At 40.4% G+C, this 19041-nt stretch overlaps 1 protein-coding gene across 3 annotated transcripts in view; it reads left to right on the forward strand.

The window, feature by feature from the left end:
* MYO1D (myosin ID) overlaps positions 1 to 19041 on the forward strand; it is a 350137-nt gene that overhangs the window by 195048 nt on the left and 136048 nt on the right. For all 3 annotated transcript variants that reach the window (XM_059997534.2, XM_059997536.2, XM_059997535.1), the window contains exons 19-20: positions 522 to 626; positions 13459 to 13572. In XM_059997534.2, coding sequence (XP_059853517.1) covers positions 522 to 626; positions 13459 to 13572 — 219 coding nt within the window. The remainder of the gene's footprint in view (positions 1 to 521; positions 627 to 13458; positions 13573 to 19041) is intronic.

The following is a 19041-nucleotide window of genomic DNA, read 5'->3' on the forward strand; positions in this document are numbered from 1 at the left end:
TAACCCTTTAGTAGCTTATCATCTGGGATGGGGAGGTAAAAAGTACATGTGTGAAGTTATGTGAGTAGAGTTATAAAGCAGTAAAAGACTGCCTTCTCATCTAAAATGTTAAGTAGGGCTTCCCTGGTGGCACAGTGGTTAAGAATCCGCCTGCCAATGCAGGGGATACGGGTTCAATCCCTGGTCTGGGAAGATCCCACATGCCGCAGAGCAACTAAGCCTGTGCGCCACAACTACTGAACCTGCGCTCTAGAGCCCACGAGCCACAGCTACTGAGCCCGCGTGCCGCAACTACTAAAGCCCACGTGCCTCGAGCCCACGCTCCACAACAAGAGAAGCCACTGAAATGAGAAGCCTGCGCACTGCTACCAAGAGTAGCCCCCGCTCGCCGCAACTAGAGAAAAGCCCGTGCGCAGCAACAAAGACTCAATGCAGCCAAAAATTAATTAATTAATTAATTAAAATAAAATAAAATAAAATTTTAAGCATACTCATTTTATCGTGTTTCCTTTTTCTTTCAGAAGCCAGATACACCTCAGACCTCAGGCACCTTCGTCCCCGTTGCGAATGAACTGAAACGGAAGGACAAATACATGAACGTCCTCTTTTCCTGTCACGTCCGTAAGGTAAGGCAAGCTTGAAAGAGACCTCCTTGGAAAGAAAAGACTGATTTCAGGTGAAACTGACTTAGCTATGACCACAGTCAAACAGAACAATAGGTACATAACTGGCTGCATCATCAGTGAGCTCTACCTGTATATATGGTGAGGCATTGATGGAATGGCTAAGTGACTACAAGTTTGGGGTTAGGCTATAAAGACTAATTAGGGAAGTGAATATTTTTGGTAGCCATTTCTTTTTAAGACAGGAGAAGGGGGATCTCCCTGAGGTCAGGGATTTGTCTTTTTCTGCATGTATCTTTGATAGCACTTTGTCTGTAGCACACGGGTCTGGCTTGTATTTAACGGCCATTCAGTACTTTTTATACATGTTTTATTATGATTTTTTTTAAAAAAACAGGGAATGGGGAGAAAACGTAATTTGGAAAAGGGAGAAGGACATAGTGAGACTTGGAAGTGGGGTGGAGGGGAATTATGTGCTATGACTATATTTGCTTATCTGAAGCAGGACACATGAGCACTATTTTTTACCTGGGGATGAGAGCAGTTGAGCAAGTGGAAATATGGAAACTGGAAAGTGGAAGGAAAGGGATATAGTTGGTGTTTAAAACCTTAAAACACTTGTTTTCAAAAAAGAGAGGGAAAATTGAGATGATTGTAAAAGAGCATTTTGAAAAATTATGCAAATAAATTTAAAAATACCAATGAAATGGGTGAATTTAAGAAAAATATTGCCTAGATTGACCCCAGAAATGATATTGACATAAATATGCCAATATTCCAAAGGAGGAATTAAGAAAATTATCAAAGAATTACTTATAACAAAGGTCCAGATTTAGGTGATTTTAGAGCTGTTTTGTATCACATCTTCAAAAAGTGCATAATTGCAGTATTATTCCGATCAAAATAGTGAAATATTATTTTTCAACTATAAATTTAGCAAACTTTAAAGTGTTGATAAGAACCAGTATTCTCAAGGGTTTAGGGAAATGCTATTGGTAGGAGTATAAGGTACAGTCCTTTTGAATGGACAATTTGGCAGTACTTATCAAAATTTAAAATACACAGACCAGGACTTCCCTGGTGGCACAGTGGTTAAGAATCCGCCTGCCAATGCAGGGGACACGGGTTTGAGCCCTGGTCCGGGAATATCCCACATGCCACGGAGCAGCTAGGCCTGTGAGCCACAACTACTGAAGCCTGCACGCCTAGAGCCCGAGGTCCGCAGCAAGAGAAGCCACCACAATGAGAATCCTGCATACCACAACGAAGAGTAGCCCCTGCTCGCCACAGCAATGAAGACCCAGTGCAGCCAAAAATAAATAAATAAATAAATTTTTAAAAATAAATAAAATGAAATACACAGATCACTTTATCTAGGAATTCCATAACTCAGGATTTATCCTGAAATATATTTACACATATATCCAAAGATAGATATATGAATAGTTACATACATTGTAGCAGTCAAAAAACTGGGTGAAAAACGTAAGTATGCATCAGTATGTGATTGGATTAATAAATAATCATGTATGAACACAGTAGAATACAGTGTATCTACTAAAATGAATGAAAGGATGAAGGTTAAAAAAGCAAAAGGACAAAATATGTGAAACTGGTTTTCAGGACAGTGCACATGCGGGAGGGTTGGACTGGGAGTTTGAGGTTAGCAGATGCAAACTATTACATACAGAATGGATAAACAACAAGGTCCTACTCTATAGCACAGGGAACTATAGTCAATATCCCGGGACAAAACCACAATGGAAAAGAATATTAAAAAGGATGTTTATATGTGTATAACTGAGTCACTTTGCTGTACAGCAGAAATTAACACAACAGTGTAAGTGAGCTGTACTTCAATTAAAAAAAAAAAAATACAGTGCACATCCAGCAAGGAAAGACAGTGATCCCCGAAGGATGAGAAACAAATGAAGTGAGCCCTACCATTGGCCAGTTTACTTCCTGGAGAGAGTTCTGGTCTGTGGCATGAGCAGGGGGCAGCCAAAGCAGAGCTCGGTAGGCTCCCTAACCGGAAAGACAGAGCTGCGAGCTGGGAGATTCTAAGATAGCTGGAGTTTGCAGCACAGAGTACCAGAGCAGAGAGAGTGCACAGAGAGAACTCCAGAGATCTTCAGAGGGTCCACTTCAGGTGTTCAGCTGAGTAGTTCAGCACATGCATGTGAGGAACCCACCCAAGGCTTGGGAAAGAACCACGCAGAGAATTAGAGGTAACAATGCCCAGTGCTCACACAGGGTTGCAAGTAGTGCCTGTCCCCACAGCCAGATTGGAAAAACCTCATGATTCATGGGACATTGGGTAGAATCCTGACAAGAACCTTGGCCTCAGTGGTGGGGTATAATTAGCCCTGACTAAACACTGCCCTAATCCCACCCAACAAATCACCAGAAGAACCAAACTGTTTCCAAGTAATCTAACAGTGTCCCAGGACAAAGCCCTCAAATATTTATAGGAATACAAAATATCCAAAACTCAGAAGATAAAATTAGAGTGCATGGCATCCAATCAAAAATTACCAGGCAGGGCTTCCCTGGTGGCACAGTGGTTGAGAATCTGCCTGTCAATGCAGGGGACACGGGTTTGAGCCCTGGTCCGGGAATATCGCACGTGCCATGGAGCGACTGGGCCCGTGAGCCACAACTACTGAGCCTGTGTGTCTGGAGCCTGTGCTCCGCAACAAGAGAGGCCACGACAGTGAGAGGCCCGTGCACGGCGATGGAGAGTGGCCCCCGCTTGCCGCAACTAGAGAAAGCCCTCGCACAGAAACAAAGACCCGACACAGCCAAAAATATAAATAAATAAATGAATTAATTAAAAAAAAAAATTACCAGGCATACAAAAACAGCAGGAAACTATAACCTAAAATGAGAAGAAAAATAAATCAAACTGATCCAGAACTGACACAGATTATAGAATTAACAGACAAGGTCATTAAAACAATTGTTTTAATAAAATTATGGATATTTTATGAATAGAAATGAAAAATATAGTGTCTGAGGTTTAAAAAAAATACGCTTGATGGAGTTAACAGTTTAGACATATGCAGAAGAAGAGTAAACTTGAAGATATAGCAATGAATGAAATACAGAATGAAATACATGGACTTCCCTGGTGGCCCAGTGGTTAAGACTCCGTGCTTTCACGGCAGAATGAAATACACAGGGTTGGGGGGCGGGGAGAGATGCTTCCCCGAAAGAACAGAATATTAGGATGCCATGAGCCGACTTCAGGTGGCCTAATATAAGTGCAGGTGGAGTCTCTGTAAGAGAGAAGAGGAGGGAACATTTTTTAAATTTGAAAAAATAATGGCTGAAATTTTTTCACATTTGATGAAAACTATAAACTCATCAACAGACCTCAAACACAAAAAAACATGAAGAAAACTACGCCAAGGCACAACATGACATAACTGCTTAAAAACAGTGATAAAGAGAACAGAGACGGAGGAAAAAGATGAGGATGCATCAGAATTTTTGTCAGAAACAATGCAAGTGAGAAGACAGTGGAGCACCAACTTTAAAATTTTTTTATAGAAAGAAAAGAAAAACAAACCTGTCAACCTAGAATTCTGTATCTAGCAAAGGGTATCTTCCAAAAACCAAAGTGAAATAAAGACCTTTTTAGGCATGTCTGAAGGTATGCACTCATGGGAAATGTTAAAGGGAGTCCTTCAGGCAGAAGGAAACGTGGACATACCCCAAAGAATGAAGAGCAAGGGAAATGGTAGCTACGTGGGTAAATACCTACAACTTTTATTATCGTTTAAATCTCTTTAAAAGATAATTGACTGTACTGCAGTGTTCATAGCAGCATTCTTCACAGTAGTTAAAGGTGGAAATAACCCAAATGTCCATCAACAGAAGAATGGGTAAAGAATATGTGTGTCCATTCAGTGGAATACTGTTCAGCCATAAAAAAAAAAAAAAGGAATGAAATACATGCTACAATGTGGATGAACCTTGAAGATATTATCTAAGTTATTAGACACAAAAAGACAAACGTTGTGTGATTCCACTTGCATGAAATATCTAGAACAGTCAAATTAATAGAAACAGAAAGTAGAATGGTGGCTACCAGGGGCTGGGGGGAGGGAGTAATGGGGAATTATTATTTAATGGGTATTAGCGTTCAAATATTCTATGGAAAAAAGATCAACTCAATACAATACAGACTTTTTAACAAAATAGAGAGCAGCTTGTTTTAAACTTAGAATGAACTACATGTCTCCAAGAAAAGCTTGCTGGCAGTAGCTTGGGCTGGTTACCAAAGTGTGGAGTCTAATTCTGCACTCCTAGATCCAGAAACTCTATTTTATAAGTATACCTAGAGCTGATCAGACAACCAAGAAATGACTTTTGCTAACCAGATTCACACACCCACACAAAAGAGTATAAGCCATAATGCCAATTTTTGAATTTGACAAAGGAAGGTACCATTTTAGTGAATTCATTTAGTGAATTTATCTACTATCTAGGATACCTTCCTTTCTAGTATCAAGATATCTGGGAAGTCAAATTAGTCATCAGAACAACTGATCAGAGGGAGTTGGATGGTTTTGAGAATTACATCATCTGCTGTAGAAAAGCCTGGCATCTCTGATTCTGTCTTTCTACTGATAGCAATGTGACGTCTGACAGTATGTCTCTCCCTGGGCCCTACTGCATAAAAACTGAAAACTTTTTAGTCATGCTTCTGTATTTCTAAGTTCCATGCAAAATAATACAGTGTCTTTCTTCACATTATAGCTTAGATAATGTCATCTTTGGAAACTTTTCAATCCCCAAGGATGAACCAGGGAAACGATATGATTTTACTAAAGCCCTCTTCTTTATGCTTTGGTTCTTTTTGAAACAGCCACTTTCCATTAACTACAATTATAAAATGTCCTTTAAGGTGGGAGACCTGGTAAATAGTTAGTTGCACCCATAATGTGTCCTCTCCTGGTCTGACTCCAGGGAAACTTGATCTCTGGCCCCCTGTGGAGTTGATGAAACCTACAGACAGATCCCGGGAAGTGTTCAGGCAAGAGCAAGTGATAGGGATTTTTCTCTGGTTGAGGGTTTTAGCTTGGGTAATAGGAGACATCAGATGAGATCTTATCTAATACTGAGTCTGTGATCTAGTTTTTCTCTTACATTATGAGTTTAAGAGGAACAAAGATTGTGTCCCTATGCCAGAACTACTTTAAGTAAGTCTGAATTTACAAATTCACATGTGTACGTAAGACATTTGTCTTTGCCGCTTTGACTGAGCTGAGTTATGCAACTCAAAGGAAAAGTCCTTCCTTACATCAGTGTCCTTCCCACTCATTTGATTCATGCTTTAAGGATGATTTGAGTTGCTAAACCTCAAGGTAAAGTCTTACGACCTGTTCTCTTTAGAAATTACATTTCTACATTAAAAAGAATGAATTGTTTCTAAACAGTGCTTCAGTGTAACTGCTGCTTTTAGGTTTTTGTTTGTTGATTTCCAGATTAACTCATGGACACATCCTAAGAAGGGCTATACCCTCCACTTTACCACCGTGCCTATTGTTTTTTTGAATCTTGTGTGACCTTGTGAAATTATGCAACAAGTTTTGTTTTTTTCATTTTCTTTTGCAACACACTCATATTTCTCAGTGTGATTTCACAAAAGCTGAGGAGCCCTACTTTTACTTGTCATTCAGATTCCATTTTAGACGTTCTCTGTTTTCTGTACTCTAAGATGGATACAAATGACTAGTGTTCTCCCAGAGGGTTTTCACAAACCAATGTTCCATTGAATATGAATTTGTTTTTTTAAGAGTTCCACAACTAAATGTATTTGGGAAAGGCTGGGTTAAACAGTTAAACATGCTTTTTAAGTGCAGAATTCTATAAGCCTTTGATGTATCCGTGGGATCTGAACTCCACTGGTGGGCACGGGGTGGGGGGGGGGAAGGGGGAGGGGACGAGGTTTGCAGTTCCTCAAACTGCTTGACTTGGAAACCTGTCTCTCACAAAGCATCGCACAAGGCTAGGGTTGTGCAAAACAACTCAGAAAAACGCTGATGTAGAAGCTCTGCAACCACCTTGTTTCAACTCTTATGACAAGTGCCAGTTCTCTTTTATGGCAAAAACCGTTGCTATGTGAAGTAAATAATTACTACCAAGACTGGCTATTACTTTACCACATAGACTCTGTTTTTCTCTTAATTACAGATACCATTTTTGTCAAGTTGAAGACTGGAAAATATGCTCTGTGTAAAGGAATGTTTAGAAAATGGACTGATTTCTAAAACTATGAGGCAAAGGGGAGAAGACAATAAAATTCAAACTAAAACTTGAAGTTTAGTTTGCTGTATCCTACCTATAGCAATATATTCCACTATATCCTACCCTACCTATCCTAATTTAGTTAACTGTATCACAACTATACCTTCTAGTCTACTAAGGGGAAGGTTCTTAGTGGGTTCTTTTGTTGTTTTGTTTTGTTTTGCTTTGCTTTCCTTTTCCTTTCAGTCACTGAGACACATGACATGGTAGTCATTCAGAAATTTTCAGTGCTTGGTATCTTGATTTAAATATTACCCAAATCTAAAATTGAACCGTCCTAATCAGCAAGTTGTTAACAACTTATTTACAAAAATATCCTGTGGTTAATTCTGTCTGTTAGGAAAAGATTTACCTGCAGATGTGGGCATTCTCTGACTCTCTAACCAAGTAGCACTCTGCAGCACCACACACGTACGTTTTCTCCCAAACCCATTATCCAGGTTTGTTTTCTTCATGTGAAATTATATTTATATTTATTTGTATTATGTTTTTATTTCTATGAAATTACTTTCACTTTTTAGTTTCTTATCTATCTCAACTCCCATCTCCCAGTCTCAGACTCCTGTTGTAACAGAGGACTTCATGTCATTCCTTCGTATGTCATCAGCAGTTTTTAAAGTACTTGAAAATGCACATTGTAAACTTTGGGGAAAAAAATTATCAAATTACTTAACTTGAGTAAATGCTTACCAGTATAACTTTTTTTCAATTAATAGGAGTCAGGTGCTGGATTTCAAAATGTAGAAAAAAATAAGCTCAATCCCATCTTTAGATTTCTGGTAATAAAAAGACACATTTCTCAATGAAGTTGTGAGTCTAAAAGAGATCTTAGGGACTTCCCTGGCAGTCCAGTGGTTAGGACTCCGTGCTGTCACAGCTGAGGGCCTGGGTTCAATCCCTGGTCGGGGAACTAAAATCCCACAAGCCGCACAGGGTAGCCAAAAAAAAAAAAAAAAGTTTTTAAATAAAAATAAATAAATAAATAAAAGAGATCTTAGAAGGGTAGCTACTACCAAGCAACGCAGCGTTACAAATACAGACTCGGAACCACTGAGGACAGCTCCTCAGGTCCGTTGGCATTCTGTGTGCAGAGTCTTATAGTGATGGCTGGTGGTAAAAGTCTTGCCCTCCAGGGACTTAGACTCTGAAGGGAAAAATTAAATTAATGCATGGAAAAGATACTTTATGAGAGAAAAGAAAATGTACAAGTAAATCTCAATAATTTCAACAAGGAGAATAAAAAATAACAAAACAGTAATCCATGTGCTTATATAGTACATGCCATGTTAGGGAGCTTTTCATGACGGAGACAGCTGACTAATAAAATGGCTGCCAGCCTCAGAAATAAAAAAGTGAGAAGTCCGTGGTTGCTCTTTCTTCAGTGAAGACATGAAGCTTTTCCACGACCCAGCTGGGCAGTGGGGCCTGAAGCTGTTGAGCCACTATGCTTTCACTTGCCACTGGGGAAATGCTTTTCTTACATAATGCATCCTCCGCAGTGTGCTGCAGCCGTCTTCCATCTGTTTTTCAGCCAGACAGTTCCTGTCGTCAACACTGATTGGCTCATGTAGGGAAGAAGACTACTTGAAATTATCCTGTGGGATTAAAAGTGCTCTCAAAGCCTGTTGACTTCTCTGGTGGCGCAGTGGTTAAGAATCTGCCCGCCAATGCAGGGGACACGGGTTCGAGCCCTGGTCCAGGAAGATCTCACATGCTGCAGAGCAGCTAAGCCCGTGCGCCACAACTACTGAGCCTGCGCTCTAGAGCCTGCGAGCCACAACTGCTGAACCCGTGAGCCACAACTGCTGAAGCCTGCGCACCTAGAGCCCATGCTCCACAACAAGAGAAGCCACCGCAATGAGAAACCCACGCACCACAACGAAGAGTAGCCCCCGCTCGCCGCAACTAGAGAAAGCCTGCACGCAGCAACGAAGACCTAATGCAGCCATAAATAAATAAATAAGTAAATTTTAAAAAGAAAGTAAAAACAAGCTTTAAAAAAAAAAAGTACTCTCAAAACCCACTGGTCTGCAAGGATGTACTAAGTCCTACAGGTTGCCCACTTCTGTACTAGGGGGCTGTGAGGTACAAGAAAGTAGGCACCATACGGTCATTACCCTCAAGGAGCTTCCAGGCAGGCTGGAACACAGGAGTACTGTTCATGAAATAGTAAGGCAATAAATAAAAACCTGCCCTGGATATCTGAGATTCTACATTGTTCTTGTTCTGTTCATGCATTTGTTTGTATTGCGTTATAATTTATGTACAGGTAAATGCACAGATCTCAAGTATACAGTTCACTGAGCTTTGACTAGTGCACACGTCTTTGTAAATCACAACCCCATCAAGATACAGAACATTTCCATCACCGGAGAGAGCTCCCTCAGCTCCCTTCCCAGCCAAGCCCCACCACTACCACAGGCAACCACTGTTCCGATTTCTTTTACCACAAATTAGTTTAGCTGTTTCTTAACCTTCATTTTAAAAAAAAAAGAAATCCTACAGTTGTATGTGAGATTTTTACTTTGTTTTGAAGTGAATTTGTTAGTCTTATTTATGACTATTTTGATAACTTGTTTGTAGCTATTTTATAAGGAAAGCAGCTTTTGGATAGACTTCCAATTTTAAGACAATCTATAACCTTTGATATTGGCTCAGTTAATTAGAGCTCGATTAGTGACGATATAGTCAGTAGATTTATTATCACAAGATTAATAAGTAAAAACATCTTTTGCTAAACATAGCTTCAACTATAAGTTTAAAAAACAGCATTCCACACAGCTATTTTAGCAAGTATACTTTTCATGACAGGCATCCATGGTCTAAAAGTTACAAGTCAGCTGTCCTTAAAATTATTAAAACATTCCAATTATTAAGTGAGAACTTCTGCTTTCTAAGAGACTAAGGATAGATGTAACTGAATTGTCTTGGTTTTATAAGCATCGGCCAACCTTCCTCCCTATCATTTTCCACAAGCGAAGAGTAATGATGTAGCCAGTGTTTTCCTTTAGCAAAAGCACTTAGACTGGGGCTTCCCTGGTGGCACAGTGGTTGAGAGTCCGCCTGCTGATGGAGGGGACACGGGTTCGTGCCCCGGTCCGGGAAGATCCGACATGCCGCAGAGCGGCTAGGCCCGTGAGCCATGGCCGCTGAGCCTGCGCGTCCGGAGCCTGTGCTCCGCAACGGGAGAGGCCACAACAGTGAGAGGCCCGCGTACCGCAAAAAAAAAAAAAAAAAGGCACTTAGACTAATAGTTTCTCCTATTCTCAGGTATCCTGCTTTAAAAGTAAAACCTGTGCTTTTTGGTTTCAGGGTCAATTTTTTGTTTCATTCTTAATTCTGCATATATCCTATATATTGATTCTACAGCTGTGTTGTAGAAGTTCAGAAAAAAGCCATGAAAAAAGAGTGAAATAATGTCATTTGTGGCAACATGAATAGACCTAGAGATTATCATACTAAGTGAAATAAGCCAGACAGAAAGGTAAATACCATATGATATCAGTTGTATATAGAATGTAAAAAACAAAAAAAGATACAAATGAACTTATTTACAAACCGGAAATAACCACAGACATAGATAACAAACTTATGGTTACCAAAGAGGAAAGGGGTGGGAGGGATAAATTAGGAGGTTGGGATTAACATATACACACTACTATATATAAAGTAGATAACCAACAAGGACCTACTGTATAGCACAAGGAACTGTACTCAATATTTTGTAATAACCTATAGGGGAAAAGAATCTGAGGGGCTTCCCTAGCAGTGCAGTGGTTAAGATTCCACGCTTCCATTGCAGGGGGCACACGTTCGATTCCTGGTCGGGGAACTAAGATCCCTCATGCAGCACGGCATGGCCAAAATAAATAAATAAATAAAAAGAATCTGAAAAATAATAGATACACATACGTATAACTGAATCACTTTGCTGTACACCTGAAACTAACTCAACATTGTAAATCAACTATACTTCAATTTTAAAAATAATTTTTTAAACTTTTTAATTAAAAAAATTTTTAAATAGAGAAAAAAGAATGATCATTTTTTTAAATTAATTTATTTTTGGCTGTGTTGGGTCCTCGCCTCTGTGCGAGGGCCCCCCCAACCGCGGCAAGTGGGGGCCACTCCTCATCGTGGTGCGCGGGTCTCCCACCGTCGCGGCCTCTCCCGCTGTGGAGCATAGGCTCCAGACGCGCAGGCTCAGCAGCCGTGGCTCACGGGCCCAGTCGCTCCACGGCATGCGGGATCCTCCCAGAGCAGGGCCCGAACCCGTGTCCCCCACACCGGCAGGCAGACCCCCAACCACTGCGCCACCAGGGAAGCCCAGAATGATCATTTTTTACTAGAGGAATTGAAGAGGTTTTATAATAGAATGAGAAATTGAGCAGTATCTTGACATATACATGGATAAAGAGAAAAAGGAGGGAGTAGAAAATCATAAACAGTTAAGAGAGAGCATGACATGAGGAAACCTGTCAGAAAGGAGCCAGAGCCCTTGAAGAAATATGTAAAGTCAAATAAGTAGAATAGTGGCAGATAGGAAAACTCTTGAAAGTCAGATAAAGGAATCGTGGAATCTGAGTGGCAGGGTACCTTGGAGATCCTTCGACTTCCTGTTTAAAGCCTGTCCCTTCCACCGCACCCACATCAGATGTCTGTTTAGCTTACACTGAATCCTTCCTGTGTGGGCACTTACTGCCTTCTCATATGGTGCATTCTTTTTATGGAGAGTAATAATAATGAGGAAATTATTTATGTTATATGCAATAGGAAGGCACTATCTGTTTTTGAATATTTAATCTTTTTTATTTTGTATGTTACAGCTGTACAGTGTAGTGATTCACAATTATAAAGGTTATACTCCATTTATAGTTATTACAAAATATTGGCTATAGTCCCCATGTTGTACAATATATCCTTGTAGCTTATTTTATACCTAATAGTTTGTACCTCTTATTCCCCTACCCTTATACCACCCCTCCCGTCTCCCACTGGTAACCACTAGTTTGTTCTCTATATCTGTGAGTCTACTTTTTGTTATCTTCACTAATTTGTTGTATTTTTTAGATTCCACATATAAGTGATATCATACAGTATTTGTCTCTCTCTGACTTATTTCACTTAACGTAAGTAGATTTAATGTAGAACATGTAGATTCATAAACATGTTTTAGGGAATTTAATCTGAAATATACCTGCCCAGTGCATTAGGAAAGGGACAGAATGAGTTGTTTCAAATAGGCTTTTTTTTTTTAACAGCTTTATTGAGATATGATTCACTTAACATACAGTTCACCATTTTAAAGTATGCAGTTTTAGTGTGTTCAGAGCTATATATCCGTCACTACAACCAATTGCTAAACGTTTTCATTAACCCAAAAAGAAACCCCACACCCCTTAGCTGTCTTCCCCCCAAACCTCCCATCTCCCCCAGCCCTATGAAACCACTAACCTATGCTCTGTTTCTATAGATTTGCTTATTCTGGACATTTCATATAAATGGAATCATACAACATACGGTCCTTTGTGACTCTTTTCTTTTACTTGGTATGTTTTCAGGGTTCATCCATGTTATAGCATGTATCCGTACTTTGTTCTTTTTATTGCCAAATTATATTCCATTGTATGGATACATCACATTTTATTTATTCATTCATCAGTTGATAGGTATTGAGGTTGTTTCTACCTTTTAGCTATTATGATTAAGGCTGCGGTGAACATTCAGGCACAAGATTTTGTGTGGATATGTTTTCAATTCCCCTGTTTATATACTTAGGAGTGGAATGTCTGAGTCACATGGCAATTCTATGTTTAACCATTTAAGGAGCTGCCAGACTATTTTCTAAAGCAACTTCATCATTTTAGACCCCGACCAGTAGCGAGGGTTCCAGTTTCTCCACATCCTGGCCAACATTTGTTACTGTCTTTTTTATTATTGTCATCCTAGTGGGTGTGAGGTGGTACCTCACTGTGGTTCTGATTTACGTTTTCCTGATGGCTAATGATGTCAAGCATCTTTTCATGTTTTTTACAGCCATTTGTATGTCTTCTCTGGAGAAATGTCTCTTCACATTCTTTACCCATTTAAATTTGGGGGGGTCTTTTTATTATTGAGTTATATACTCTAGATACAACGTATATTCTATTCTTTATATATTCTAGGTAAAAGTTCCTCTTCAGATATATGATTTACAAAATTTTCTCCTATTCTGTGGGTTGCCTTTTCACTTTCATTATAATGTCTGGGTTACGTGTTTTTAGTTCTTTAATTCTTCTGTGTTTTTCTTGTTTTCCCTGTTAGATGGTAAACTTGTGAAATTTACATTGTAAAATTCCACAAATCTGGAAACACTCCTTTTCCATCTCTGTTGCATCCAGAGAGTGGTCATAGGTGGCGCACATCTATTACAGAATCTGGCTCCACAGCCAGCCACCTCTGCTCCTAGATGTCTCCCTGACAGATCATTTGATTTCATTCTCGGTGATATATTGTGGTTTATTATTTTGTTTTCTTACAGGTGAATCGCTTTAGTAAGGTGGAAGATCGAGCAATTTTTGTCACTGACCGTCACCTGTATAAAATGGACCCCACTAAGCAGTACAAAGTGATGAAGACGATCCCTCTATACAACGTAAGTGTCCTCTGCTTCTCTCTGAATAAAGGATTCTTAACCTGGTGTTCATAGACCACGAATGGTCACCAGGCTGATCACTAGAACCTCTGGGGCTTTAGGGACTCCGTGAATTCCTGAAATTTTCTGCCAATCTCATGTTTTTTACAAAAGTACGATTTTCTATAAGGAGGATCAACGGTTCCAATAGAATACGAAGGCATTTTTTTTTTAACGTGTAGGACTCTGCATTCTACGTGACCTTTATCAGTAATCCTAGTCACTACTTAAATGTTATGACATGAAATGTATTTTCCTATTGATTTTCATAAGCCTTGTTTTTACGTGGAAATGGAATCAGGTAGAGAAGTAGTATGGAATTACTTTATGAAAACGTTACCTCTCTTTTAAATGTAAAATGTATGCTGTTTCCAGAAGTTATTTTCACCAATATATTTTACTTCTGATCGAAACCCGCTTAGTTATTCACTATCTCCGTGGGGTTTTCAAATTCTGTAATCATTCCTTATTTGAAATATGAAATTTGTGGGTGCCTCCTTGAGTTTCAATTTGAGACTTAAGAAAATTTTTTTATCCTGCTGTATGGGGTCTGCTTTACGAGTGACTGTTTGTTCCGATCTTGAAAAAGATCTTCCTGGACTGCTGGATCTTTCCACGTGTCAGGTGACTTTCCTCTGTCCGCTCGTTCTTAAAGAGGGAGGTCTGGGTTTGTCCAATCATGGGATCTATGAGGAGTATTATTTAAAGATTGTTTTAAATCCTTTTGGCCTCTGCAAAAGGGAATAGGAAACATATTGTTTTATAGTTTTATTTAGTTAAATCAGGAGTCCTGTTGGCTGTGAGGTTCAATGAAGACAAACTATTCCTGGCTTTGCTCAATAATTTAGAACATCCCTGCAGGCCTGTCACCTGATGGTGAGGCTGAGATTCGTCTCCGTCACCCAGTCCCCCCACCCCACACACACGTGCATACACACCTTTCTCCCTTTCAGTAGGAAGGCGAATGGATTGCAGCTAAGAAGGAGATGATGTTCTAATACATTCTTGATCATATGTAGTCTTCTTAGCAAAGACTTGTAATCTTATATAGCCATCACAGTTTAAGCCTAATAACCCTGCAGTCTCGACGAAGGAGATGAAGGAAGATACAGGAGAAAACCAAATTTTGTCAAAGTCTAATAAAGTGTACTTTATTTCTTTTCCTGTCTATTAAAGGGAAATCAATCAGGCACGTGATACGAGTTCGATAAGTAGTTAACCAGGTCTTTGAACCAAAGTTGTTTTCCCAAACTCCCTTCCTTTTTCATGTTGACTGGTGTACGTTTAGAGTCACTCTTCCCCTTCATCATCATTATCATCATCAGTGTTATCAATAATATCATATTACACAAAAATTAACCATGTTTTGCCACGGAGCAACTAAGCCCATGCACCACAACTACCGAGCCTGCGCTCTAGAGCCAGTGAGCCACAACTACTGAGCCCGTGTGCCACAACTACTGAAGCCCGTGCGCCTAGAGAGCCCGTGCTCCACAACAGGAGAAGCCACTGCAATGAGAAGCCCGCTCACCGCAACTAAGAGTAGCTCCTGCTTGCTGGAACTAGAGAAAGCCTGCTCGTAGCAAGACCCAACACAGCCAAAAATAAATAAATAAATTTATTTTTTTAAAAAAATTAAAAATGTTTAACACTCGTAAAGGTAAACGATGTCAATAGGATGGATACACACTGTCACAGATGCTGTCGGTACTCTGCCCACCTCCCCTTGTATTCCCTTACCATTTTTGTACACAACAGCCTAACTTCTGACAGCCAACACCTTTGTGGAAAGGCTTCCCTCAGGCTGCCAGAGTCCACAGAGGGCTGGAAACGCCCACCCACCCCCAGCCACCCAAATGACTAGTGGGTGTGGGGTATAAATGCTCCATCCCCACCATTCATCGGTCACAATGATTCTCAGGTGTGTTTAACACCATTTGCTGGAGCTTTTCTGTAGGAATCAGTTGCGCTGCCCGCCGTGTTAGCTGCTTAGTAACGGGACCTACTGGCTGCTTTCCCTTCCTGAGCCACCTCCCCACTCCCTTGCCCGTGTACCTGCACCTCCCGAATCAATTCTGAGGCTCATCAGCCTTTGTCTCGGGACCTGCTTTGGGGAGGAACTACCCTCTTAGGAGGGAGCAGATTGAATGGGGCACAGGACTTCCAGCCGTGTCTACCTATAAAAATGTTGTTCAGTCTGAAGCAAACACAGCCAGATATTGTCTGGATCATAGGGACAGGGGTGTTTGTTATTTTATTCTTTATCCTTTTTGTATGAACTGTTTTGAAGTTACAAACAAAGTTTAAGACAAGGAACCTTTAAAAATGATACTGCTAATAGCAGGAATGAAGAAGCTGGGAGGGGATGAAGGAGAAAGATTTCAATCTTAACTAAATTGAGTTTTGGGTATTGGTGAAACTTGCAAGTACATACCCCATAGATCACTGGCGTCTGATATTGTAAAGGAGCGGCGGGTAGCATTCAGCACTTAGGATAAAAATTTAAGAGCGGACAGATGCATGTATAATTGGAGGCTGAAATTATGAGTCTAGAGGGAGAAGGGGCAGCTGATTTGAGAACGTCCATGCTTAAATGGTGGGGAAAAGAGAGTGGCTGAAGGAAATTGAATAAAAAGGAGATCTCTTCTTTCTGGACCTCCATTTTCTCCTCTCCTAATGTGCCGAATGAGCTCTAATTTCCCTTCAGTTCCATAAGGTTATGAATTATTCCAGGAAGGAAAAGAACTTTGGGAACACTGCGTTTCAGAATCAAGTTGGAAAGTTTTCAGAAATGAGAGTAATCAGTGGAAACATATAGCTGAGGATCCCACAGTTACTCTTCCCCTTCTGTGCTCTTCATTCCTCCTTCTGCCCTGGTGCCTTTCCTGTGTTAGTTGGGACTTTTCTGGCTCCAGGGAAGAGATTGGTATTAGCGGGAGGGGGAAATTTCCCTCTGTCCCTGTCGAGTTCCTGTGGCTGGACTAATAATAAAATTGACACGAGGCAGATTAACAGGAGAAAACCCAACTTAGTTTTGTGGGCACAGGAGATCATAAAATGATGCACAGAGAGTGACCAAAAGTAGGTAACTTTTATGTCTTTGTGTATAAAGAAACAATAAATTTGTGAGGATTGGACAGGACAGAGAAACTTAGGTTCGGGTGCATAATTATAAGGAGTTTAAGCAAAGATTGGGCTTGGGTAGTAAATTAGTAAAGAAGTAGCAAGGTTTATTTATACAGGCTTCTCAGACCTGAATTCCCTGTCTCTGACGATAATGATGTCTTTCTACCTCCCAGCCCAGGGAAGGCACCTTTCACATGAGAGGTTTATTTCCTGGTTTCAGAGAAATAGAGAGGAGCATCAAAGTGTCCTTCTTGCATTGGTTGTTTCTTAAGTAACTAATTCAAAACAATCGATATGCCACTGAGACATATTTGGGGGCCTGCCCTGGGCCCCAGTATGACTATATACTACCTCAAGTAATGCTTTGCTTTGTTTTTGATAAAGGATACACATGGTAGTAAGGGAAAGGAATCTCGTAGAAACCCAGGAAGCTATTCAGGTTTTAAGGCAGCTCTGAGGGATCATATTATTCCGTGGGCCCCTCAGCAACATGTTGCTTAAGATGGTCTAAGTTTCTGCCATTCACTGTCTCTACTTCTTGTGTGTCTTCTTACTAACAATTACCTTTCTTGCCAGATGGCCTGGGCCAGTGCTAGGCTTAGGTCTGAGTCAGCCAACCCAACAAACCATTAGACTTTCATCCTGCAGTAGCATTGAACACCGTGTCTCCGATGAGGCCTCACCATAGCAACCAATTCTGCAGGATCCAAACTGGTACTTCACCTCCTTGTCAAGCACTTGCAAATCTATGCATAGTCTTCCCTGACTTCTCCTAGCATAGCACGGATAATGACTACAGTTCATTTGAGGTGTAAATGATCTCTTCCCTCTACAATTTTTGACTGTTGTCCTTAGGCCCCAGCCACATTTGGACCTGCTGATTATTGAGGTGGGTCATTAGGTTTTCCTAGTGGGAAAGAGTCAGTGGGAGAGCAGTGCTTCAAATAGGCTACCTTCATCAGGCATCCTTGGGTCCTTGGACGCTTCCACCTACCGCCATTCCACTTGCCAGGATCCCGGTCTTTGTCAAGCAGGACCTGAATTGCTCCCATGGATGACCACCTTAGGTAAGAATTCAGCTGATGCTGCAGTTTAACAATGTGTCTAGCCAGTTTTCAAACCTGTGCTTTCAGCGGAAAAGTATTTCCTCAGTTTCTTTACAGCTCCCAGCCAGGCAATATGGGACCACTATTTGTTGCTTTCCTAATGCACCATAAAAAGTACCCACCCAATTCATTGTCTGTATCTTCTAATTCATTGAACTTCTATAAAGCAGCAGCACCTAAGTGCCCCAAGCTTAACTTTAACGGGCACTTGGTGTAATTTAAGTAAAACTGAGAGCACTGGATTGGCAGACCCTTGGAATATTTTGTTGACATGTAGCACACGCTCTACTGCTATTCACATCTGGGCAAATATTTTCACTTATTGAAGTATGCCCTACATGCAGAAAAATGCACAGATCTTAAGCATATAGCTTGACAAATTATCACAAAGTGAGTTCACCTGTGTAACCATCCCCAACATCAAGATATAAGTCATTAAAACCCCACGTGTCCTCTCGCAGTTGCTACCTCTTCCTTCCTTTTCAGAGGCACACTTTTGCTCGTTCTGAGCTTAATGTAAGTGAAATCAAACACTGTGTATTCCTTTTTGTGTTTCTTTCAACATTATGTTTACGAGAACAGCCACGTTATTTCATATAATTCTAGTTTGCTCATTTTCATCACGGTGTAGCATTTCCTTGTGAGAATATACCACAGGTTGTTTATCCATTCGCATGTTGATGGATATTTGAGAGTTTTAAAATCACTCTTGTGCATGTCTTTTGGCGTCTATATGATGCATACATTTTCATTGGACAAACGCCCAGGAGTGAGACTGCTGTTGAATTTTAGTAGATAGTTCCAGTTTTCCAAAGTAGTCATACTGGTTTACAACCCCCATCCCCACCCCAGCAAAATGGGAAAGTTCCAGTTGCTCCATTTCCTCTCCAATCCTAGGTACTGACAGTCCTGAATTTCAACAGTCCTGGTAGGTATGTGGTAGTTACGGTTCTAGCTTAATTGAGATATAACAGACATATAACATCGTGTAAGTTTAAGGTGTACAGTGTGTTGATTTGATACATTTATCTGTTGCAGTACAATTACCACCATAACATCAGGCAACACCTCCATCACGTCACATCATTGCCATTTCTTTTTTGTAGTGAGAACATTGAAGATCTGATTACTTGGCAACTTCCAAGTTATGCAGTACTGTATTATTAGCTGTAATCACCATGCTGTATAATAGACCCCA

The sequence above is a fragment of the Delphinus delphis genome, chromosome 19 (assembly GCF_949987515.2).
Source record: "Delphinus delphis chromosome 19, mDelDel1.2, whole genome shotgun sequence".
In the NCBI taxonomy this organism is placed as follows: Eukaryota; Metazoa; Chordata; class Mammalia; order Artiodactyla; family Delphinidae; genus Delphinus; species Delphinus delphis.